The following is a 25,511-nucleotide window of genomic DNA, read 5'->3' on the forward strand; positions in this document are numbered from 1 at the left end:
TCCATTTTTTATATGACTCCTTTTTATTTTTTAAATCATGCAAGATCTTGTGGTTAAGCCACGGTGGTCTTTTGCCACATTTTCTATCTTTCCTAACCAGTGGAATAGCTTGCTTTTGGGCCCTTAATAGTGTCCCTTTGAAAAACTGCCAACTCTCCTCAGTTGTTTTTCCCCTCAGTCTTGATGCTTCAGAGCTGACCCAAAGTCTAGTCATTAAGAAAAAGAATAGCTATCTTTGGGAATAGCAGTGAATTAAAAGGGATACTGATGTTGTAAGGTTCTTAGTATACTGGCCTTCATTCTGGATTCCACTCACAAATTCCAATATATGGAAATAATTTAGTTTAGAGCAAATCCAAACAGGAATTTACAAAGTGTTCATAATATTAAACATATCCCTTGATCTTTCACTGTTGTAGTGCATGTCTCCCATACCTCTTTACTTATTGTCATCCTTCCCAATGTTAGTCATCTATATGTAAACAACTTGGGCAGATGATTTTTATGTTTGGCACTGTGTAAGTAACAGCGTTGGCTGAGTAATGTATTCAATTGATTTTACTACCACAAATAACTTATTCAATTAAGTTTTCTGATTATTCATCAAGCTCTAATAAATACAAATAAAATAGAAAGTAAATAACAAAGGTTGATTAAATCCCCAAATTTAGGTTTTTACAGACAAAAAACTATGTTTTTGATTTAAACACTCCCTTGAAGTGTTTGTATCCCAAGCACTACAACACTGGACTAGTCCCTTGGCAATAGATCATGAGACTAACTGATTTTACACAAAAATCAGACTAACAAACCTGTTTGCATTGTCCAAGTACAGTGAAACAGAAGACTGGAGGGAAATAATTATAATATTCCCTACCACCTAGACTGCACTTTACAAACATTTATTAATCAATTCTCACAACATACCTGTGAGGTAGGTAGATGGGATAATATTATCCCCAGTTTTTAGATGGAGAAATGGAGGCCAGGAGATTAGATGATTTCCAAGGTTACACAGTGAGCCAATGACTGAGCCAGGACTAAAATCCAGCCTCTTGACTCCAACTACGATTTTTTTTTATTTTTTACCATTATTTCATTTGTAATAATCTAAGATGTTATTTGTAATGTAGGTAAGGAAAATGGCCTGAAGTGGGGAGGGAAGGGGTGTTTTTCAGATGTAATTTTTCACCTGATAGTTTCACCTTAAGTAAGGCTGGGTGATCTCAGTTGCTAGTTACTATATTCAAAAGGTCTAAGGTAACATGTAATGGGAAATCTGCCATTTTATACTTAAATACTTAAACATTCAGAAAAGAGAATGTGATTCATTTGTGTGATGGCAGATGGAGATGCTGAGTTACAGATTTATCCTCATCTTTCTGCTGCCCATTGCTTACTTTTAACCAACCATTTATGAAATGCATAACCTTGCAGGGGAAGAATGGTTTGCTCACTTATCAAGATAATTTGCTCCTATGTGTATATCTGTATCCTCAACACAGGTGTTGTTTTGCTGCAGTCCTCCCTGTTTCATTACTGAATATTGCACTGCACAGCAGGTTGTTTAAAAAGAGATGGTAGCTAAATCCAGGCTCTGTAGGCCAGAAAAGCACAGACGGATATACTTTGGCATTTGGATCATATGTCTGTGTCTCATTTGGTGGATTAAGTGGTTATGTAGAAGCTCAAGAAATATATCATACTTTCAAGTCCTGTTTGTTGAGAAATAGAACATCTCTAGGCTTGGTGTAGGATATATTTTGGTTGGCTATGAAATAGAGTACATTTCTGGCAATAACTTACCAACATTCTGTGCAGGGGATGAACTACTGCAGTATAAAGACACAGAAAAATGTATGCATACAGTACATACAAATGGGTCCTGAAAGCAGCTTAACGTATAGGCAATTACAGTTTAAAACTAATTGCGGAAGACAGCAGATGCAACATTTAATTGAACAAATTTGAAGACTTTGATAATCCTTTGTAAAGGTCTTCCCTTACCCACCAAATAAGTACTGTATGTAAGGTGGCCTGGAGGAGTCACCGAGGAAAATAGAGCTATTAAAGTTTTATTATGTTCCTATAAGGGTATGTGAATTTTAACAAAAACTATCAGTAAGTCAATATATTTGGCTACACAATTCCTGGAATGCTTTCAATGCTCCTTCCCCACCCCCTGACCCAGAGTTAATTCTGGTTTGGCTTTGCAACCCCTCTGTTGGCTTAGCAGAGTTCAAACTTCAATCTCTGCAAAAATGGTCTTTGGCAGTAAGAAAACAGAGGGTTTGAACTGTGAAAGTAAAAAAGTTAAGTCTCTCCCCCCACAGTTTTATTAGCTGTAAATTAAACTGATTATCCAAATTTTCTCCCACAATTTATTTTGCTCCCAGCACCCTCCTCAGTACCTCAGCCCAGTTTACACACACACATCCTTCTTAGGAAAAAAAAGTTCCCATAGTGATCTTTGATTCATATTCAGACGCTCTGATTTTCACAGCCACGCAACAGTATAATGGACTTGACTATCCACAGACAAAAGCAGATAGAATTTGTTTCAAAAAGAAACAAAACTCCAGAGTTACCAATAAATATTTCAGGAACCCTTCTGATTATGCTGAATTCTGCACATGAGCCAAACACAAGGGCATCTTTAGGTAGATAGCTCAAATGGAATGAAACAAAGATGTCAAATTAGATTTCTGAGTCCACTGGAAACTAAGTCTAGTAACACTATATGCTAGACACTTTTTTAAAAGTCTTGTGGAGCTTCTAACTGTTTAAACTTAGTTTGGTTTGGCCATTCTCTATCAAGCGAGTGAAGGTTGCTGGAAAATTCAGTGTGCACGCATGCACCCTTACGGGGGGAAAAAACAAACTAATGAATTTAATAGAAAGTCACAGCTCTTCTATATGCTTTTTGGACCATACTAGAGCACTTAGATAATGATATCCTTGCTACAGAATTTATGTACTGATTGTAAGAGACTTGCATAAAGGAAATCATTTTATATTAAATTCCATAGGTGTTTAAAAGGTTCTGTGGAAATTATACTAAAGTTCTTATAGAGCTGGTTCATTCTAGTTAAATTATGTAGAATAACTCTATAAGGGTGCCATTGGATAGGCCAACCTTAATATTGTCATTTGTCATTATAGCCCAAATAGCATTACTTCTCCCATAAGACTACAGTTGTAAGAGCAGCATCAGAAGACAGTCCAGATTTCTAATACAACAATATCATACCCAAAAGTGGCCCTTCTGGAAATGGGGGGAAGTGAAAGTGCCCATTTCAAATAGCATTACAGGTAGAAAACTACATTCCAGATACATAGGCTGCTAACACTCCAGTTTTCCAAATCATTTCAGGGAAGTTATATATTAGGAGAGCCACTCATTGCTAATTACTGGTTCACGTATAGCTATGTAACTTGATTATGATTATTCAATTCCATAGTTGCTTCATAAAATCTTCTCAATACATGAATCCATCTACCGAAAGAAAGAGTAGTATTGTGGCTACATCACCAGCCTGGGTGATCAGCTGATTTAATCCTTGATCATTTTGTTCTTTCAAAGAAGCTCTTTTCAGCCATTGTGCATTATCTGTGCTGGAGAATTAGAACACTGTTAGGAGCAAAAGCAACATCAGGGTGAGCCCTGGGAAAGGTAGAGTTTAGATAAATACTTTATTACATCACAAATTGAATATGAAGACATGACCATTGTGAGGTGGATGCAAGCACAAGCTCATCTATTATAACTTATGAACACTATATTTTGCATACAAGGTTGTATACAAAGGTTTTATTAGCAAGAGAAATCATTGCTGAATGCCAATAGCCCTGCAAACTGACATTCATTCCAACCTTTAATTTCTGAGCAATCTGACCGAGAATTTAGCAAAGAATAGTCTCCCATTTCCCCTATAGCTGCCATTTCCCAGATGCCTCTCAAGCAGATTTTGTCAGGATTCCAGCTATGAGGTGCAAGTCAAGGCTGGGCCTGGGTTGGACGGGGGGCTCAATAACCAGATCTGAGTTCAGTCCAAAGGATAAAGGCCAGAAGCAGCCATCCGTGCTAGTGTCACTCTGTAGGATCAGGACAGAGTCAAAGTTGATGAGCCACACTGGGTCGGAGCCAAGTAGGTCAGCTGACGTCAGGGTGAGATGTAAAGAGGCAAGGTACCTAGCCTTTCACAGTATCAGGAGCAGTGCTGGGGCCAGGAACCAGAAACAAGCCAAGGTATCAGGGACAGGCAACAGAATCTATTGTAGTAGCAAGCTGGGGATCTGCCTACTTGTGCAAACAGCCTCCAGGTGTATTCCCTAGGCCTTAAATAGCATACCTGGGACAAATCAGGGAATGCGATAGGCAGTGCCAGTCAGAGCCTCCATGGGCAGGACATCCAGCAGCTGCTCAGGAGCCAGAAGACCCTGAATCACATTTGTGGATCCTCACAGGTTTCATGCAAGGGCATGAAACTGAAACAACACCAGATGCACTGAGAGATGACTTCCTCTTGTCTGTGGACAAGGGGCTTACCATCCACGCTCATTCATCTGGCTCTCCCTGTTGCATTTGATACCAATCATCAAAATAGCCTATCCCACCTTGAAGAGGCTTCAGGGGAGAAGAGAAATGTCAAGAATTAGCTCAGGTCTTCTCTCTCAGACCAAACGCAGATAATCATAAAAGGAAACTGCTCCACTGCCTGAAATGCCCTTATCCATGGAGTCACATGAGATTCAACCTCCTCCTGCATCTACTTGACATCTTATTTATAATATCAGGTCACTCAGGGGAAATTGCAAGATAAACACATTTAAGTGACATCAACAGCCAGATGACATCCAGCTCTATGTCTACTTTACATCAAATGAAAACCATTTCCAAGCTATCGCAATGGTGACGCCACAAACAAGTGTCCAATACTTTATACTACCATATACTATGATGTATTTAGTTAAACCACATACCACAGAAAAGTCAGGTTCCCTTATGGCTACAAGTGCAATTTTACCAGCTTCAGTGGCAGACAGAAAATTGTAACTAATACATTTTAGAAACTTCCAAAACTGACGTTAGCATCCCTATAAATCAGGGTGTTTTGATTATACAGTCGAATATGACTGCAGTTCTTAATTTGCAATGAAAGAGGTGCCGGGACTCAAGCAATTTTTTTACTTTCATAACTGTCGTGGCAAGCCCAGAGATACCAAGGCTATGAGTTGCCATGCCTAGAGAGGTACCGGGGCTCAGCCCTGGCATAAATTAAGCACTGCATGACTGGCAGTAGAAGAACTGAAGTCTGTATACAACTGGAAATCATGTAATCCCAGCTCTCCAATGCAATGCTAAAAAAACAAAACAAAAAACTAATAACTCACAACTTTGTGCTTTATGAAACACTGGTCCGGAAGTTAATATAACATTTCTGACACAGCCTGGTAATTCCTGTTTTTAGCTCATCCAAGCAATTTTAATTCTGGGGTGAGGTGAAAGAAAAAAACAAAAGTTGACGCAGTGTTTTCCTTAGTGATGGCTGTTTAAATATTGATTGGTTTGAAAAACTAGGATAAATCTTAGGGAGATTGATTAGTAGGCAGAATGCAACTGAAGCAGTAAAAAAGTTCACAATAAACACTTTTTCATAGTTCTTCTCTCAGCCACATGGTTGAAGAACTAAGAAATGTATTCTATAGTTATAACCTTTCATATGCATACAGTGGGAGAGAGAATGAATACATGATGGTGTAGGATGGTTTCGGGCCTGGCCCTAGAGCAAATTGTGCCCCAGGCAAAGAGCATGTTTGGTGCCACCCCTCCATTTGTTAAACTTTTGGATGCCTTATTTTGTATTGCATTTGTAGCCCATTTCACAACTTTGATGCACAATTTGCATGCATGGTTTATTCCCATCATATAAGATGATCAATTTGCATGCTAGGATCTGTAAATCTGTATTTATTCATGCCACATGTAAGCAAATAAAAAAATCATTGCCTCTAAGCTTACAGAAACATTTTAATTTTAAGAATAACTGAAATGTAGTAACATCAAGAAATTGTACCAACATTGGGTGGACCAGTATTAAATAGTGTTACAATAGGTGACAGCCTTAGAATCTTAACCCTAGTCCTTTAAATCAAAAGGTCGCTTACAATTACACAATAAAACAAAGTTCACAATATTGCAGCTGGGCTCTCACTTCACTGCGTTCTTATATCTCACTGACTGATGGTGACGTCCTGCACCTTATGTGCCCATGAGGACATGGATGACAACATTGTAGGGGGTTCAAGGAAAATGTAGTTCTCAGAAAGTCTGGAAGGTTCCACAAGATTCTACAAAGGCCCAGAACATTCTAGGAGGTTAATGAAAAATTAATCCACATACAGAATACCTGATACATTTTACTTCAAACACTCTATTTTCCCTTTTGATGCTAACAACAAAAACAGCATCCTGAGCCTGGCACCCTCCCAAGCCTGGCAATGGGTTGTCTGCCACTAAATCTGGCCCTGGATGATATGAGTTTTTGTTAGCATGAATTTCGGATTATCTGCTTTACTCAATAATGACAAAGCAAGGAGAGTCAAACGCAGGGAAACTAAGGAATTCTAAAGCTCTACAGGGTAAAGAAGCCAGTTTCTGTAGAATTCCAAAACTCCATAGGACAGTGCAAGCTACAGATAAACAGAGAACCTACAGTCCCATAAAGTTCTCATTTTATGGAGAAGTTGGGGAGGGAGTTGGTGATCCCACAGAGATTCAAAAATTTGCCCTGACCCCTGTTTTTAAAGGAAATTAGCAGATAAATACCTATAATGTTACCTATAAATTAAGGTTGCCTCATTAACATACCTATTGCCAAGAAATGTCAGACATAAATAGATAAGTAAAGGTAAATAAATATCCAAATATCCTTAGTTCATACAATCTTAAAAAATTGTACATGTGTAAACCATGAAAAACTGCACAACGAACATTCTTACATCCCTAGTAACAGCCTAGCAGTCATTGCATATGACCAAGTGGTATTTTCAAATAATAAAGAAGCACATGTGCACCTAAGAATCAAGGTTCAATACGATCTACCCTTTCCTTTGTTTGGGGAACAGATTAAACTTTGGGATGATACTACAATAATCATCCACTCTGCATGTGGGCACAGTGGGTGAATAGAAATTTCAATAAAGAGTCAGATTTCAGCTCCAGCTTCCTTCCAAGTGGCTATTATAAACAACACTAAGAAAAAACTATTTTAAGAATACTTTGTCTGCATTCTTTTAATCAATTATTGCTTTAAAATAAGCAATTACTCATATTTGTATTAGTTTCCACCACCTGTACCAATTTGCATGAGAACAGAACAGCGTGTCTAGTAAATATTATAGAGAGTCACTTCAGACACAACACAAACAGTTTCATAGCTAAGTTGCTTTTTTCTTATTCACCAATTTCTATTTTTAATAAATTGCTGCACTAGAAGATAATTGCATGACAAACTAGAATGTTTGGAACTTTTCCAGTTGTTGCATTAAACATTTGCTTACCCCTGTTTCTAAAAATGCTTTTAATAACTCCCTGGCTTTTTTGTTTGGTCTTTTAACATCTTATGAACCTACACTATGAAAAAACAAAGTGCAGCTCCCCTCCACAAAAGATGAAAATCAAAGGGTTTGGAAGTTCCTCACAAGAAAAAAAAAAAAAGATAGGATATGAGTGGGTACTTGGTCCAACGGTAACTGAGAGGATACCAGAGAAGAGTGGCTTTTTGCATCCAGTCTGAGGCTAGGTCTACACTACCCGCCTGAATCGGCGGGTAGAAATCGACCTCTTGGGGATCGATTTATCGCGTCCCGTTGGGACACAGCCCATGATAGCTATGCCTCTTTCTGTAGCCTGATGCCAGAAGATTCATTCCAAAGTTGTGTAAAAAATTTATAGAATACGATTAGTAACAATAACTTCATTACCAACCAGTAAACTATGTATAGTAGGCTATGGCCAACCAAACATATAAAAATTAAATATGGTCCCTTGGTTAGGAAGCCAACCACAGAAGGTAGCATTGTGAAAGACACTACTAGCAGAAAGGAAATCATCAAATAAGAAATTTACCATTCTGCAGCTCAGCATCTCCCACAATTCTAATATGTATGGAAAGTAGCAAGCTGTGAACAGAAATAAGGATTTATAAGAAAAGCAGAGTGAGATAGGGAAGACGTACGCCCAAGTTAATTGCCCCAAATGTCATTATTATTACTGGACCTCCAGTTGCAGTGTCTTCCTGCCAAAAGGTACTTCTGCAGAGAACAGAAAGTCAACCTTATAGTGTCAGATAAAGGTATTAATTGATGACATTGTTGTCCTGCAGATCTCTGCAATGGAAGCAAGCTCTTTCTGCCCACAAAGTCACGATAGCTCTTGTGGAGTGTGCCTGGATGCCATCTGGAACAGAAGCACATGACACCTTGCATTGTAGATGCATACATAGCTTGATCCATTTTAGCTAGTGATAGCTTGGATACCCTGAGCCCATGCAATTCAGATGAAAGGAGACAAAGAGCCCAAATCTTTTTGTTGATTCAATGTGCTTGACAAAGATCTTCAGCAATCTTCAAACATCTAAGGCGTGCCACAGCTTTTCTGTCAGGTGCCGTGGTTTTGGACAGGATGAAGGAAGAACAATCTCCTGTGAGGCATGGAAAGAAATTCATTCTAGTCAAGAATAATTTTTGGGTTCTTAACACCACTTTGTCACCATGGATATAAAGTAGAGTTTCAGTACAGATAAATCTGCCAGTTTAAAAAAAAACAAAAAACCCACTCTCCTAGTAGACACGATGGCAACCAGAAAACAGGTTTTGATGGATAGGTAAAATGGAGATACTGATGTTAGTAGCTCAGAAGGTTGTGTGGTTAGACCTTTCAATGCCAGTGGCAGATCCCACTTAGGAAAGAATATTCTGACCACAGGTTTAACCAGACTAACTGCTCTGACAAATCTGGATATCTGTCAAGGAATCAGAGGATCCTGCGAATATAACGCTACTTATGCTGACATCTTGTACCCTATAGAGCTGGACTGAAGTTCCTAGTTTACATCTTCCTAAAGAAAGCCCATGGTAACTGGGAAACCAGGATCCTTGGGATTTTTGTTGCGTTCGACACCACAAACTAAACCTTGTCAGGTGGAGAAGTAGGCCTTTAGTGCTGAAGCTCATCTAGAGGAAAGGAGCGTTCCAATCACTTTGGAAGAGAGCTGTGCTAGAACTAATGCTTCCCTCTCAATAGTCAGGTTGTCATTTGAAGGCAGTCTGGATCTGGAAGGAGGAATAGGCCTTGGTAATGGATGTCTGGTCTCACTGATAGATGCAACACCGGTACCATTTTCAACTCTATCAGATCAGCGAACCATGGTCTCCTTAGTCAGTGCAGAGCTATCACTATCACCTTTGCTTCTTCTCACCTTATCTTCTGGATCTCCTTTCCTAGAAATAGAAAGGGTGGGAACAACTGTATTAGGCCTTGTGGCCATCTACGTGAAAAGGCATCTGTCCCCAGTAATTTGGGATCTGCTTCCTTGGTGAAGTACTGTGAAATCGGGGTGAAGACTTCCTGATTCAGGCACCATTCTGAATTGCTGACTGTGAATCTGCTGAGCCAATTTGCTTTTTGGTTCAGCTCTCCTTTTATGTGTACTGCATTAATAGAAGGAAGTTTCCATTCCATTATCTCCACCACTTCTTCGGGTAGAGTTGCACTCCTTGATCCCCCTTGGTTGTTGATATATACCACAGTGATCGCATTGTCAGCTGAATCAGAACACAGTCACCCTCCAGGTAGTTCTGGAATTTCCATAGGGCAAGCTTGACAATTCTGATCTCCAGTAGGTTTATTCTCTGGTTCCTTTCCCTGGGAATCCAAGTACATTCAATTCTTCTGTGCCCCAGATGCACTTCCCATCCTGTCAGATTGGCATCAGTTGTGTGTGCAAAGATCTAAAAGGTACATGGGAAGATCCTTGCAGACATTTGTAGGACTGTCCACCTCATTAGAGTTCAGCACCTTGTTCAGAATCAGTACCTGATCTTGTGTTCCGGTGAATTGTTCCACAGTTTCATGAGAAAGGCATGGAGGCACCTGATATGGGGCTTTGCCCTAGAGCGAATCCTGTACATGAAACAAAGAGGTCCAATAGCTGTAAACACTGAGCTAGGGTCAGCCTTGCACATTTTACCAACATGGATATCAGGTTCCGTATCTTGTGGAATCTGTCTAGTGATGGGTAGACCTTTGCCACCACAGAAGCATCTATCTCCACTCCCAGGTGAATTACTTCTTGGTGTTTATTGTAAATCCATGTATTTGAAACAGATCCAGCATCTGCCGCTTGGGCCAGAAATCTGATCAAGATGTCATCGAGGAAGGGATACAGGTGAGTGCTGCAAGACCTGAATTTCGCTATTACCACCAGCTTCTTGGTACTGGCAGCAGGCCAGGCCATATGCAAATATCAGCAGTCTGTGGTGACATGGTCATATGGGAATGTGGAGAAATGTATCCGCTAGATCAGCGGTTTTCACACTGTGGGTTGGTACCCCAAAGTGCGTAACAACCATGTTTTAATGGGGTCGCCAGGGCTGGTGTTAGACTGGCCCAAGACCAAGCCCTAGCCGCACTCCCTGGGACTCAGACTTCTGCTTCAGCTGAGGGCAGTGGGGCTAAGGTTACAGGCCCCACACCGGGGGCTGGAGCCGTTGGGCTTCAGCTTTGGCCCTACACCTGGAGCAGCAGGGCTTAGGTGGGCACATGCTTCAGTCTCCCTTACTGGGTCATATAGAAATTTTTGTTGTCAAAATTGGTGGTGGTGGAGGTGGGAGTTTGAGAATCCCTGCGCTAGATCCACTGAAGCAAGAAACTCCTCTTGGTATAGGGATGCCACCATGAAAGCAAGGATCTCTATCTGGAGTCTCATTTTCTGTATCAGTTTGTTCAGCAGCTTGAGATCTAGGATGGCTCTGACCCACCCATACACTGCTGGACAATGAAGAAAATGGAATACAGTCCTAAGAATCTTTCTTCTGAGGGAACCCTTTCTATTAGCCTATGTCCAAGAGATGCAAGATTTCATTTTATGGGGTCACTCGAGATGTGGGAAATGGATGAAGAGATGGGGTATGGCCTTTCGTTCAAGGGAGTATCTGCAACTCATTCTCTCTCTCATCCACTTGTCTGTGGTAAATCAAGACCATTCTACTAAGAAATGGGAAATTCTGCCTCATAGGTTCAGGTCTGGGCAGAGGCATATTTGTTTATCATCATAGTGGGCTCTTATAAGCTGTGGATCCACCCCTGGATTTTCCACTTGATACCCTTTTCCAGGGTTTTCCCTTTATATACCTGTTTATTTCCTCTGGTACCTTTGTGAGGATGGACAAAAGGAGTGTTTTTGTTTGTTGATGGCCTGGTAGTTCCTCCTTGGAGCACTGAGAGTGGAGGGGAGAGACTGTTTCTGTTTGGCAGTACTCTCTGCCACTACTTGGTTTAGTTTTTCCATAAAAACGGGGAGAGCCTGGGAATTTAGATGAGCACAGAATTTGGAGTGAGCATCAGACTTCTGGGGTGAAGCCAGACATGGTTTAAAATCTCACTGCATACATTTTTAGGCCTCTACCACAAAGGCTGATGTTACAGAAATTTTCTTAAGTGTAGATCATTAGTCAGGACAGTCTATCCTTCAGGGCCTTAAGGTCATCCAACCAGTTATTGCAAAGCATATAGCTGCCAAGGCTGCTTTAAAAGTGGCTGTCAAGGCCTCAAAGTCCCTTTGAGGGTGGTTTCCACCTTTCTAATAGTTGAATGGAATCATCATATATTTAGCTAGAGATGCCCCTAAAGAATCAACCATTGGTATACCTCTAATGGCATATTTCAGCTCTCGCAACTCATATCTAAATGCATGTCTAGTTATGTGTTTACCCTTATCAGGTTTTTTCCCATTCCTCTCTGATCATAACCCGAAAAGATGTGTGCAGCAAGATTGCTGTCTCAGGTGAGACTTTGGACAGCAGGTACTGTATTTGCGTTTAGTCTTGCCTTTACCTCCTGTTCAGGGTGGATCAGGATATTGAATGCAACCTTTTTGCATACGCTTTTGAATATTTAAGGAGGGAAAAAATCCTTTTTGCATTTTTTCCATGTCCTCCTCAGTGCCTGAATCGGAGAGCTTCCCTTCCTCAGTAGATAGTCTTTATTTTCCTTTTTGCTCTTTTTGGATTTTTTAGCCTTTTGGCCCACTTTGCAGGCATTGCTGCCCAGCTGTGGCTAACACATGGTCTTTCTGCTGTTTGTTTTATGCAGCATCTTGAGTCCTCCCTCTCAGGGTTGCACTTCCTGTCTGCAGGATGCAGTTTTATTGCCATAAGTTCCCTGACTTAAACTGGGAAGAAGGGAACTTGGGACCCATTTCGGGGTTGGGGGGGGACACATACCTGTTAAGGGTTTCTCCCTCACCCCCTCCCCTGGCCTGTTCTGCCTTGGAACTTACCCCAGGCTGGCTGAAGTTCTCCTCATCCATGGAGTCTCTCCCCCATTCTGCTCAACACCTCCAGATCAGACTCTTGTGTGTGGGAATCGTGACTTCTTTGGGCAGGTGGGGACCCAACATGCCTGCCCGACAGCCCCTTGCCTTAGCAGTGCAAGGGTCAGCTGGCTGAGAACAGGCAGGGCACAATTTGCCCTCCTGTGAGCTGCCTCACAAATAGAACACTGCTTGGATTTAAGCTTGTGTTTGCATGACAGCTTTACCACGCCTTGCGGGGGCAAAGGAGAGGAGTCTGTCAGTGAGGTGTTGCAGTACTGGCTCTGGGTGGATGAGACCATGCCACGGTTCAATATTCAAACCAGGGGAGGGAGAAGAAAAGCTGTTTGCTACTGTCTGAAAAATTGGATAAAATAATATGCTGTCAAAAAAATCTGGAGCAAAGTGAACCACCACTTGACTGTTGCCACAGAGGCAACAGAAAGATCTGGCAGCAGGCTGAAGAAGGGGGAGTGGCTAGCACAGGTTGTGCTACAGCTTTGAATGGCCTCCTCAAACTGCAGACAGAAGGGGAACAGCCTATACGTATCAGAACTGTGGGAGAGACTGAGCTACAGGAGAACAGAAGAAAAACAAAGACAAAGGAGGCATATTTTCCCACTGAGTGATAGTGATTGTGACAATAAATACTTAATAGTAATTAAAAGTTTAGTTACTACATACAGGCTAGATTACACCCTTGATCTTTGTGCATCTTCTCATTGACATCCATGGGGATTCTGCTGTGGATGGAAGGGGAAAAGGTATCCTAAATGTATGGCTACGTACCATAACTAAAAATGAATTTCACCTTCTCCGCCGAATGACTTTGAAAAGCTCTACTGTGAGTGAAGCTATGCTGATTTACATCAGATGACTCTATGGCCTTACATACGCAAGCAGAAAAGCCTTTACTAATTTATTTATTTAGCACGTCTCAGGGCACTCATTACTTCAAGATTTTTGCACTGAATACAATAATTAAGATTTGCATAGCGTCATCTATAGTGGACTCTGCCATTTACTTTTCTTGGGTTCAGTAGCTCTCTTATTGTTACTATTAGTATTTGTATTACTGTAGCACCAAGAAGCATTACTCATGGATCAGGACCCATTATTGGGAGAAACCTTCTGCCAAAAAGGTGTCTCATGTAGCCAGTGGCGGATTAATAATTTTGCTGCCCCTAGGCCGGGAAATAATTGCCGTCCTGGCCCCGCCCATTTCCCGACCCCATTCCAACCCCCTCCCCAAAGTCCCCGCCCCAACTCCGCCCCCTCCCTTCCCCTATTGGATCCCTTCCCCAAATCCCCGCCCCCGGCCCCGCCTCTTCCCCCAGCGCGCGGCGTTCCCCCTCCTCCCCTTCCCCCCCGCCCCACGAAACAGCTGTTTTGCGGCGCAAGCGCTGGGAGGGGGAGAAACAGGACGCAGCTGCGCGCTTGCAGAGGAAGCGGAGGGGAGCTGGAGCAGGGGGGCAGGGCGCGGAGGGGAGCTTCCGCCCCTGCAAATTTGTCGGCCTAGGCAATAATACGGCACTGCATGTAGCGTGTCCTGAAAACAGACTGACTCAGTCTCATCTTCTACAATTGGTCATTCTACAGGAAGTCTCCTTGACCAAAAATACCTTATCTCCAGATCTCATGAGCTGAGCATCCTGGGCACTGTTAGCTGAATTTGCCACAAGAGTGCTTCAGTGGTTTCTGTTGTAACAGGACTGAATCCATTTGGACCAAAGTCTTGCACTAACATGAGAAAGAAAATGGGAGTCAATGGAGGTGCAACAGCACTGGCAGTGCAATGTGTTCTTGGGTGTTTTTTCCTATTGAGGTGCACTCCACACAAGTTGGCCTGCAATCTTTGGTCCCAGATACAGTGAGTTACAATAGTCCAATCTGCAGGTGACAAATGCATGATTCATAGAAACTCATCGGAGATGAAGAAGCTAGTTTACTGGCACATTCTTATGTAATGCTGGCAAACTAGGGTGCTAAGACCTCTAGGCCCCAACTGAACACTGACAAATACATAGCTGGAAACCAGTCACTCTTACCCTTTTTTGCTAAAATAGGTATTAGGTTTATGAACCAGTGTTCAGTGTTAAGACTTAATGAAATGCTTGCAAGCTGCTGCATGTATTAATCTCATTGAACATCTGTACGCCATGGTATATGGTTATAAGAAGTGTTTGCATTATAAACCTCTAACTGTGTAACTCACCAAACAGGAAAGAAGCATAAATTAATATAAAGGCTGGCTTCCTATAGAAGGTATTGGGTCCTGCCCACAAGAAGCCAACTGAAATCAAATGAGCCATTGTGAAACATCAAAGGACAGATACTTTGTTGATTACTTTCCCTTTGTTGATCACTTCTCCTGCCTGAAGAGGAGATCTGCATTTTGACTTATCCCATCAGCGTGAACTCTAGGGGAAGGGAGTAAAAATCCCTGACAAGAATAAACTAGATCTCTATGCTGCTTGGATTTGGGGAGAGCAAGATTTGCATTAGCAAACGATCCCCATTGCTTGACCTGGGTCAGCCCTAAAGGACTTATAGAGCTTTCTTATTGTAGAAGCTTCTACCACCCTTTGGAATCTAAGGCCTGGTCCCCACTAACCCCCCACTTCGGACTAAGGTACGCAAATTGAGCTACGTTAATAACGTAGCTGAATTTGAAGTACCTTAGTCCGAACTTACCGCGGGTCCAGACGTGGCAGGGAGGCTCCCCCGTCGATGCCGCGTACTCCTCTCGCCGAGCTGGAGTACCGGCGTCGACGGCGAGCACTTCCGGGATTGATCCGGGATCGATTGCCTGCCGCCGGACCTGGAGGTAAGTGTAGATGTACCCTTAGACTAGAACTCATTTGTCTGCGTATATTTAACCTTGCAAATAACTAATTTTTTTTCTTAGTTAATAGGTCTTTAGTTAATTTATTATAGGATTGGTTACAAGCATTGGCTTTGGTGTAGGATCTAAGATGCAATAGACCTGGGGTAAGTGACTGGTCCTTTGGAACTCGGAGTAACCTCAATATTGTTGTGATTTTTGGTGTAAGGGACCATCTATCACAAAGACAGGCTTTCCTGGGTGGCAAGTATCCATGGGTACAGTCTGTGACTCCATGTTAAGGCTGTGAGAGTGCTTGAGGAGTTTGTACTTGATACTTTGTTGGTGAAATCTAAGTATAGAATTCACAACCAGTTTGGGATTTGTGCCCAGTTTGGGATTTGTGCCCAGTTTCTTAATAATCTGCCCTGGAGGTTGGTATTCATGCTCCTGAGCCCCTCCAGACAGTTTGACACTTGGAGGAAGGATTCTCACTTTTGTAGTTACTTGGACAAACGGATTAGTGAGGAGTCCAGTAGGACCTCAAAGGCTTCATGCTATGTCACTGAATGGAAGGCAGAAGATGTCACTAGAAGGAGAGGTCAGAGTCTTGACTGGCTCCTTAAAACATTTTGTTCTTCCCACCAACATCACTATGGTGGAAGAGGTATTTGTCTGAGCAGCTTTGATTCTGGTACTGCACTGATTGCCTCAACCACACTGCCACATCTCACCAGTTCACAACCTAACTACCTGCACTCAATGCACTATAGAGGACACCTACAACCTTACTGGAGCAGGTAAACCCTATCACAGGTTTCTCATGTCTTTGTGTGGAACCCAGGCATAGAGTTGGATGAGCTAGTGACCTCTCACCTGACTGTTATGAAACTCATAAAATGTGCTGTGTCTCAGATCAACCTGACTTGAGACCTATAAAAATTAATCTAACAAATACAGGTTTTACATATCAGAATGTGGAACATGTTACCCTTGAAGAAGGAAGGCTCAAAGGCTCTGCTTGTCAGAGAAATGTCTAAGTTAAAGATGTCAGTCATTGGTCTCACTGAAATCCACCTTAAAGACAGCAGTTAGGAAAGAATAGGTGCCAGTCACCAATGCTCCCTAAAGTGGTATGGTCATCTGCTCCAAATGCCTACCAACCTTTTTGTAAGAATCATTTTCAAGTTTTCTCTGCTGGTTTCAAGCACTCCTGGAAGACCTAAAACATGATGGCTGTCCTTCAGAAGTTTTCAACCATGTAACATGCTAGGTTTGGCTCAGGACAGAACATCATGGAGGTACATAACTCGTTCAATTACCTCTATGCTGTCCAAGCAACAGAATGAGAATTAAGTGACCACCATCATCTCCATCGAGTTGCTTGGGTGTAGTTTGAACTATCAGCTCTGGATCCAGATGTTATCTTGTCAGACACTGAAACTTTCTGATGGAAATGGTCATAAGTTCTGAGGAGATATAGAGCCTGGTGATGAGGGATATTAAGAAGTTTCTACAGGATTGCATTAAAACAGGAGGTTTTCAAACTAATGTCTGTGGACCACTGGTGGTTCACATACAGTGCTTGCTTGCGGTTCATAGAGAATTGGCTGGTCACAGGGCATTGGCTCTTCCTATTTTCAGCTATTAAAGTGAGTTAAAAGACAGCTAAAACACATTAACTGGTTTTCTAATATTTTTCAATATCAGTTGCTACAGTTGCCATAGGGGTGTTATGCCATCATGGAAAGGTCCATGGGACTGCAAATGGGAAGGATGGTGGCCACAAAAAGTCTCTCTATTAAGAGATGGTCCACATTATTAAAAAGTTTGAGATCCCCTGAATTAGGAGGTGGTCAGGGACAAATTTAAATTTAAGAGTAGCAATTCCTTTTTGACCTAAATTTAATCCCCAGAAACGATGCTAAGGCTATACTGCTGCTTAAAAATAGAAGTATATGTACATTGCTGTTGAATATATCACAGGTGAGAAAATTATTAGAATGCATACCTAAGAGGGAAGAGAATATCAAAAAGTCTTAACTCAATAGAGATGTACTGGATTATTCTGACAATGTAAGCAATGTAAATATAAATGAATGAAAATATATCAAGTGTAAGGTGTAGCACAAAATGATAAAAATATCTTGTATTTGAGAAATAGTATATTATCATATAGCTGAAGATTATATGTATGCATATACACAAGAGGGCAGAGTTAAGGTAGCAGCTGCAGCCTTAATTGTGATATTTTCTGATTGCTTAAATATATAGCCCTAACATTTCTTTACTGTATTTTTTGTTTCTTTTGTTTTGCAAGGTCTACGTTTTTCATGATGGAAATGAACTCCAGCCAAGTGCTCCAGAATATTAAGAGAGAGCCACAATACACACATATGTATTCCATGAATCAGTTATCGAAGTTCTATTTCAGTCTGAAGCTAGAAGCCAGATGAAGGGAGTAATTGGCTGCTCTGAATCACCAGGATGATAGAAATAATGACAGAGAAAAGCTGGAACATTCTGAATAGCCTAAAATTGGAGTCCTGAGCCAAACCTCTCTCACCTGAAAAAATAAAGAATGAGCACTGGAAACCCTCCCAATGAGTCTGAACATTCAGAAGACATCACCATCACCATCCAGAAGTCTCTGCAAGATACTATTGCTAAGACTTCTATTACAAATAGGTTTAGATGAGGTTAGTAATCATTTTTAAAATAAATGTTACTTTGAAATCTTCCTTCCATTTTAAATCAGGTGCATCTAATCTCCAGTTTTATAATTCCCTGCATTTCAAAATTAATTTCACAGTTAAACAATAGAATACCAATTTAAATGTATTAAATATTTTTGGATGTTTTTTCAAATATATTGATTTCTATTACAACACAGAATACAAAGCCTACAGTGCTCACTTTATATTTATTACAAATATTTGCACTGTAAAAATTATAAACAAAAGAAATAGTATTTTTCAATTCACCTCATATACGTACTGTAGTGCAATCTCTTTATCATGAACGCGCAACTTACAAATGTAGATTTTTTTTTTTTTGGTTACATAACTGCACTCAAAACCAATGTAAAACTTTAGAGCCTACAAGTCCACTCAGTCCTACTTCAGCCAATTGCTAAGACAAACATATTTGTTTACATTTACGGGAGATAATGTTGCCCGCTACTTATTTACAATGTCACCTGAAAGTCAGAACAGGCATTTGCATGGCACTTTTGAAGCTGACGTTGCAAGGTATTTACGTGCCAGATATGGTTAACATTCATATGCCCCTTCATGCTTCAGCCACCATTCCAGAGGACATGCTTCCATGCTGATGATACTCGTTAAAAATATCTGTTAATTAAATTTATGAATGAACTCCTTGGGGAAGAATTGTATGTCTCCTGTTACGTTTTACCCACATTCTGCCATTTATTTCTTGTTACAGCAGTCTCGGATGATGACCCAGCACATGTTCATTTTAAGAACACTTTCACTGCAGATTTGACAAAACACAAAGGAGGTACCAATGTGAGATTTCTAAAAATAGCTACAGCACTCGACCCAAGGTATAGAATCTGAAGTGCCTTCCAAAATCTGAGAAGGACGAGGTGTGGAACATGCTTTCAGAAGCCTTAAAGAGCAACACTCCAATGTGGAAACCACAGAACTTGAACCACCAAAAAAGAAAATCAACCTTCTGCTGGTAGCGTTTGACTCAAATGATGAAAATGAACATGCATTGGTCCACTCTGCTTTGGATCATTATCGAGCAGAACCCATCATCAGCATGGACGCATGTCCTCTGGAATGGTGGTTGAAGCATGAAGGGAGATATTTAGTGCATCTGGCATGTAAATATCTTGCGACGCTGGCTACAACAGTGCCATGCGAACGCGTGTTCTCACTTTCAGGTGATATTGTAAACAAGAAGCAGGCAGCATTATCTCCTGCAAATTGTAACCAATCTTGTTTGTCTGAGGGATTGGCTGAAGTAGGACTGAGTGGACTTGTAGGCGCTAAAGTTTTACATTGTTTTATTTTTGAATGCAGGGTTCTTTTGTACATAATTCTACATTTTAAAGTTCAACTTTCATGATAAAGAGATTGCACGACAGTACTTGTATTAGGTGACTTGAAATATACTATTTCTTTTTTTACAGTGCAAATCTTTGTAATAAAAATAATATAAAGTGACTACTGTACACATTGTATTCTATGTTGTTTATTTATAATTTAAATCAATATATTTGAAAATGTAGAAAACATCCAAAAATATTTAAATAAGTGGTATTCTATTATTGTTTAACAGCGCAATTAATCATGCGATTAGTCACGATTAATTTTTTTTATCTCTGCCTGTCCCCTCCCCTTGCTTTCTGTCTGTTTCTTGTAACTAAAAGGAGCAGTAATTTAAAGGAGGGAGAGAAGACATCTACTGGGGAAATGCTCAAAAAACTCACTACTAAAACATCCCAAAGGCCTCTTGGAAAGAACCTTTGCTCTGAGAACAGCACAATAAAGGTTATTTGATGGCAGTGTCATCTATTTATAAAACTTTTCCTCTAAACATTAAACACCAGATATCTCTAGTACAATCAGTTTTGGGATGTGCAGCAACCAGTGTTGACATCTAAAGCTGATTCTTCTCTCACACCAGCATAACTCCAGTGTCCCAGTGTAATTACTTGTGATTTAGCTCAATGTATCTGAGATAAGAATCTGGTCCTCAATATTTCAATACAGGAAAAGGAAATTAATTCAGGTGCATTGTGTGCTGTTGCATGGTACTGGAATAACAGCTCTGAAGGTGGCAACCCTTTATTAATCCACAGAAGTAGTACAGTAAGAGCAGCAGTACTGCAAGTTTCTCCAAACTACCCCACCAATGTGCTTCATACCTGACCTAGATACATGGTAATTAACCATCTGTTCCCATACAAGTCTTGGCCTGCCCTCAGAAACAGTCCACAAGATGGCAATAATGATGCTGGGTTTTACGATGTGGATACCTGTTCACTGGGAACTGAACTGAGACCATCAATTTGTTTCACAGAGTGAATGGCATATTGCAGAAAGAAACAACATTTAGGATTGGATTTCACTCATGATAGCCTGGGGCCAGACAAATCCACTTGTGAGAAAACAAATGAATTATAAAATATTAGGGGTGAAATCCTACCCACACTGAAGTCAATGGCTAAATTTCCATTGACTTCGATTCAGCCAGGATATCACCCTTGTTTTGTCATGGTTGGGTTTTTGGCCAACAACAACAGTTGCCCTTTGCTTAACTGTGTTGGTTGTCCAGTTAAGCAGCCATCAGTGCTAAAAAATGTGTTTGTTGGTGTGTACGTACCACCTTTCATCATTCCCACTTCATAGCACTTTCGCAGCCGGCAGGCCTGACAGCTCTTTCTCCTGTTCTTGTCGATGGTGCACTGGTTAGTAGCGGGACACATGTAGTCGTTGTGCCCTGTATAGCCAGAGGGAAAATATAAAGTAGAATTAATGAAAAATAGACAATCCCTTAACAGAGTAGTTTCCAGGGTTCCTGTAATACTTTATCTTAAATTTCTCTTTGAGTATTTTTCACGGCAGCTATAATCATAAGGAATTTGATAGCTTTCACCAAACAAGCATGTTAGGTGTATACTTGTGCTTTATTACGGATGTGTTGGTGGTGGCGCTAGAGTGAAGACAGAATCTATACTTCCACTGTAAGTTCCATTTTTAGTATCCCATATCGAAGTAGTGTTAGAAATATGTCAACACTTACTTAATAAAAAGAATGGACACCACAATTCTAATAGTCAAAACAGCGGACTGTCATAGAGTCATAGACTTTAAGGTCAGAAGGGACCATTATGATCGTTTAGTCTGACCTCCTGCACAATGTAGGCCGCAGAATCTCACCCACCCACTCCCGCAACAAACCCCTAACCTATGTCTGAGCCACTGAAATCCTCAAATCATGGTTTAAAGACTTCAAGGTGCAGAGAATCCTCCAGCAAGTGACCGGTGCCCCATGCTGCAGAGGAAGGCGAAAACCCCAGGGCCTCTGCCAATCTACCGTGGAGGAAAATTCCTTCCCGACCCCAAATATGGTGATCAGCTAAGCCCTGAGCATGTGGGCAAGACTCACCAGCCAGACACCCAGGAAAGAATTCTCTGTAGTAACTCAGATCCTACCCCATCTAACATCCCATCACAGGCCATTGGGCATATTTACTGCTTATTGTCAAAGATCAGTTAATTGCCAAAATTAGGCTAGCCCATCATACCATCCCCTCCATAAACTTATCAAGCTTAGTCTTGAAGCCAGATATGTCTTTTGCCCCCATTACTCCCCTTGGAAGGCTGTTCCAGAACTTCACTCCTCTGATTGTTAGAAACCTTCATCTAATTTCAAGTCTAAACTTCCTGATGGTCAGTTTATATCCATTTGTTCTTGTGTCCATATTGGTACTGAGCTTAAATAATTCCTCTCCCTCCCTGATATTTATCCCTCTGATATATTTATAGAGAGGATTCATATCTCCCCTCAGCCTTCTTTTGGTTAGGCTAAACAAGCCGAGCTCTTTGATAAGAAAAGAAAGGTTTTCCATTCTCCGGATCATCCTAGTAGCCCTTCTCTGTACCTGTTCCAGTTTGAATTCATCCTTCTTAAACACGGGAGACCAGAACTACACAGAGTATTCCAGATGAGGTCTCACCATTGCCTTGTATAATGGTACTAACACCTCCTTATCTCTACTGGAAATACCTTGCCTAAAGCATCCCAAGAGCGCATTCGCTTTTTTCAGTGATATCACATTGGCGACTCATAGTCATCCTATGATCAACCAATACTCTGAGGTCCTTCTCCTTCTCTGTTATTTCTAACTGATGAGTCCCTAAATGCATGACCTTGCATTTTCCACTATTAAATTTCATCCTATTACTATTACTCCAGTTTACAAGGTCATCCAGATCTTCCTGTATGATATCCCGGTCCTTCTCTGTATTGGCAATACCTCCCACCTTTGTGTCATCTGCAACTTTATTAGCACATTCCCACTTTTTGTGCCGAGGTCAGTAATAAAAAGATTAAATACGACTGGTCCCAAAACCGATCCCTGAGGAACTTCACTAGTAATCTCCCTCCAGCCTGACAGTTCACCTTTCAGTATGACCCGTTGTAGTCTCCCCTTTAACCAGTTCCTTATCCACCTTTCAATTTTCATATTGATCCCCATCTTTTCCAATTTAACTAATAATTCCCCATGTGGAACCATATCAAATTCCTTACTGAAATCGAGGTAAATTAGATCCACTGTGTTTCCTTTATCTAAAAAATCTGTTACCTTCTCAAAGAAGGAGATCAGGTTGGTTTGGCATGATCTACCTTTTGTAAAACCATGTTGTATTTTGTCCCAATTACCATTGATCTCAATGTTCTTAACTACTTTCTCCTTCAAAATTTTTTCCAAGACCTTGCATACTACAGATGTCAAATTAACAGGCCTGTAGTTACCTAGATCACTTTTTTTTTCCTTTCTTAAAACTAGGAACTACGTTAGCAATCCTCCAGTCATACGATACAACCCCTGAGTTTACAGATTCATTAAAAATTCTTGCTAATGGGCTTGCAATTTCTTGTGCCAGTTCCTTTAATATTCTTGGATGAAGATTATCCAGGCCCCCTGATTTAGTCCCATTAAGCTGTTTGAGTTTGGCTTCTACCTCGGATGTGGTAATATCTACCTCCATATCCGCATTCCTATTTGTCATCCTGCCATTATCCCTAAGCTCCTCATTAGCCTCATTAAAGACTGAGGTAAAGTATTTATTTAGATATTGGGCCATGCCTAGATTATCCTTAACCTCCACTCCATCCTCAGTGTTTAGCAGTCCCACTGATGGCAGGACTCCTGTGTTCTATTTCTAGCTCTACCACTGACTTGAGGTAATTTGGGCAAGTAACTTAGGGCCTCAAGTTTAGCTATCTGGAAAATAGGTGAAATATCTACCTACCTCCCACACAGGTCTGTTGGGAGGATTAGGTAACTGATTACAATACTTCACAAAAGGTCCTTGGAATGGAAAGGACCATCGAATATTTTTTAGCACCCTCTATACTTTTGGGCAGTGAAAAAAGTACATGAAATCATAAAAACATAATATAGAAGTGCCAAATATAAATCAAACAATCGACTAATTGCATTTCATATCTAGGTGGGCTTCAACTTGGGTTAAATTACAAATTTTAAAAGTGACAGTGTTTAATAGAGTATTCCAGCAGTAGAGCCTTTTCACTGTGAGAGCCACTGCATTTGAAACCTGTTGATTCTTGTTGCAGACCGTTACCATATAGTCAAGTCTGCCACAATAGAGGCAATTACTTTCCATAGGCTTGTTATCTATTCCTAGTAAGAGGTATTAAATTTATGCACAAGGATTTTTCTTGTCTCACATATTTAAAAAAAAAACCTACAACTTTCCAGTTATAGAGAAAGTTTGCTGAGGATGGAAAACGCTGTCCAAACAGATCTTGCCGAGTGTTCTTTATTTTTCCAACTAAACAGGACAAGGTACAGCACAGAATGAAACAATTTTACTGCAGAACTGTTTGTTCCTTATTCAGGTCAGGGATCAGTCTGAGGTAGAGTGGGGGTGGGGGCTTGACAGAGGCCTTGGTCTCATCAAACCCTCTATCCTTGATTATACATTAGAAAATACAGAATAAAAACGGCTATCAGATTACACCAAGAACATCTGCTGTTTTATGCTGCATAATTGGGATCCAATCAAAATCAGCTGCAGAACTGGTAACTTGCTAATATGCTGACAGCAGACCACACACTGTCTGAAATAAATAGGCATATTAATTATTAGAATTAATATTATTTATAAGCCCTGGCTAATAGAGTGGTGTGACTAGAACAACCTGAATCTGCAGGCTGTGCTCCAGGACTGAGCTCAAGAAATATTTCAGAGATACTACCTCAATCTAAGCAAGCCCATTTTAAATTTTCCACTTCCTTCTGGTATTATACAGTGTGTTCTATATCTGATTCAAAACATTTCACATGTAAAAAAGTCAAGCTGGAAAAAGAACAGTTCCAACCACATAAAGATGTGGTATCTATTAGAAAAAAAAGTAAAGTAACATTAAAAAAAAATCCTGTTTTATATGGTCAAGTTAAACAGCAGCAACAAAAAAAATCACTGTAGATCTTGTCCCCATCCTCAGTCTCAGTTTATAAACCAAATGTGAGAGCGCTGAAATGGAGAAAAGAGTGTAAGCATACCCATGTGAGCTGTGTGTGGTGTTGTTGCTTATCTTGACTGTTAAAGATCCTGACTTTGCTCCTCAGCAGTCAACAGGTTAAACTCACATTGAGACCAGGAGCAGGCCCTAGTGCTTCAATTCAGCAAACTACTTAATGACATACTTAACTTTAAGAAGAGAGGTGGTAGTTCCATTGAGGTCAAAGTTAACATATGCCCAAGTGTTTTGTTGAATTGGGATCTAAATGGCTAATTTTCCTATTGTGGGTGTTTTTAGAGATATCATGGGTTTACATGGCTCAAAAGTTCTTTTTAAAAGTCTGCCTTATTAATTATTATTAGTAGTAGAATATCAGTATATTTTACAGCACCTAAAGATATTCTTGGCACTTTATAAAAACAGTTTACAAAACCTGGTCCCTTCCACAAAGAGCTTGCATTCCAGTTATAGAGGTGAAACCACATGCAAAGGTAACAAACATTTGGGAGGGTGGGTTTGAGGCAGCACAATGGCAACAGCAACAAGCTCAAGGTTATTCATTAGGCCAAAATGGTTCTCTCTCATGATCAGAGAATATTTCTTGTTGCACATGCTGTATGAAAGACACTTCTGTGGTGAACTGTGCTTTCTCATAAGTGTCATCAAAAGTCAGGTGGCAAGTGTCTAAGTCCAGGCCCATCGCACTTCTAAAAGACTTGCATTGTACAGTCCCTATGAGGGCCTGCCTCATAGACAAAGGCCCTGACCCTACCAATGATTCCATCTGGGTGGATAGCAATGCATCTGGGTGCAGATAATGCAAATGGTAATAGTGGTTG

At 40.7% G+C, this 25,511-nt stretch overlaps 1 protein-coding gene across 8 annotated transcripts in view; it reads right to left on the reverse strand.

Annotated features, from left to right (window-relative positions):
• The window catches only part of ESR1 (estrogen receptor 1), a 304,660-nt gene that overhangs the window by 98,194 nt on the left and 180,955 nt on the right, over positions 1–25,511 (reverse strand). For all 8 annotated transcript variants that reach the window (XM_054023306.1, XM_054023304.1, XM_054023301.1 and 5 more), the window contains one exon: positions 20,779–20,895. In XM_054023306.1, coding sequence (XP_053879281.1) covers positions 20,779–20,895 — 117 coding nt within the window. The remainder of the gene's footprint in view (positions 1–20,778; positions 20,896–25,511) is intronic.

The sequence above is a fragment of the Malaclemys terrapin genome, chromosome 3, assembly GCF_027887155.1.
Source record: "Malaclemys terrapin pileata isolate rMalTer1 chromosome 3, rMalTer1.hap1, whole genome shotgun sequence".
In the NCBI taxonomy this organism is placed as follows: Eukaryota; Metazoa; Chordata; order Testudines; family Emydidae; genus Malaclemys; species Malaclemys terrapin.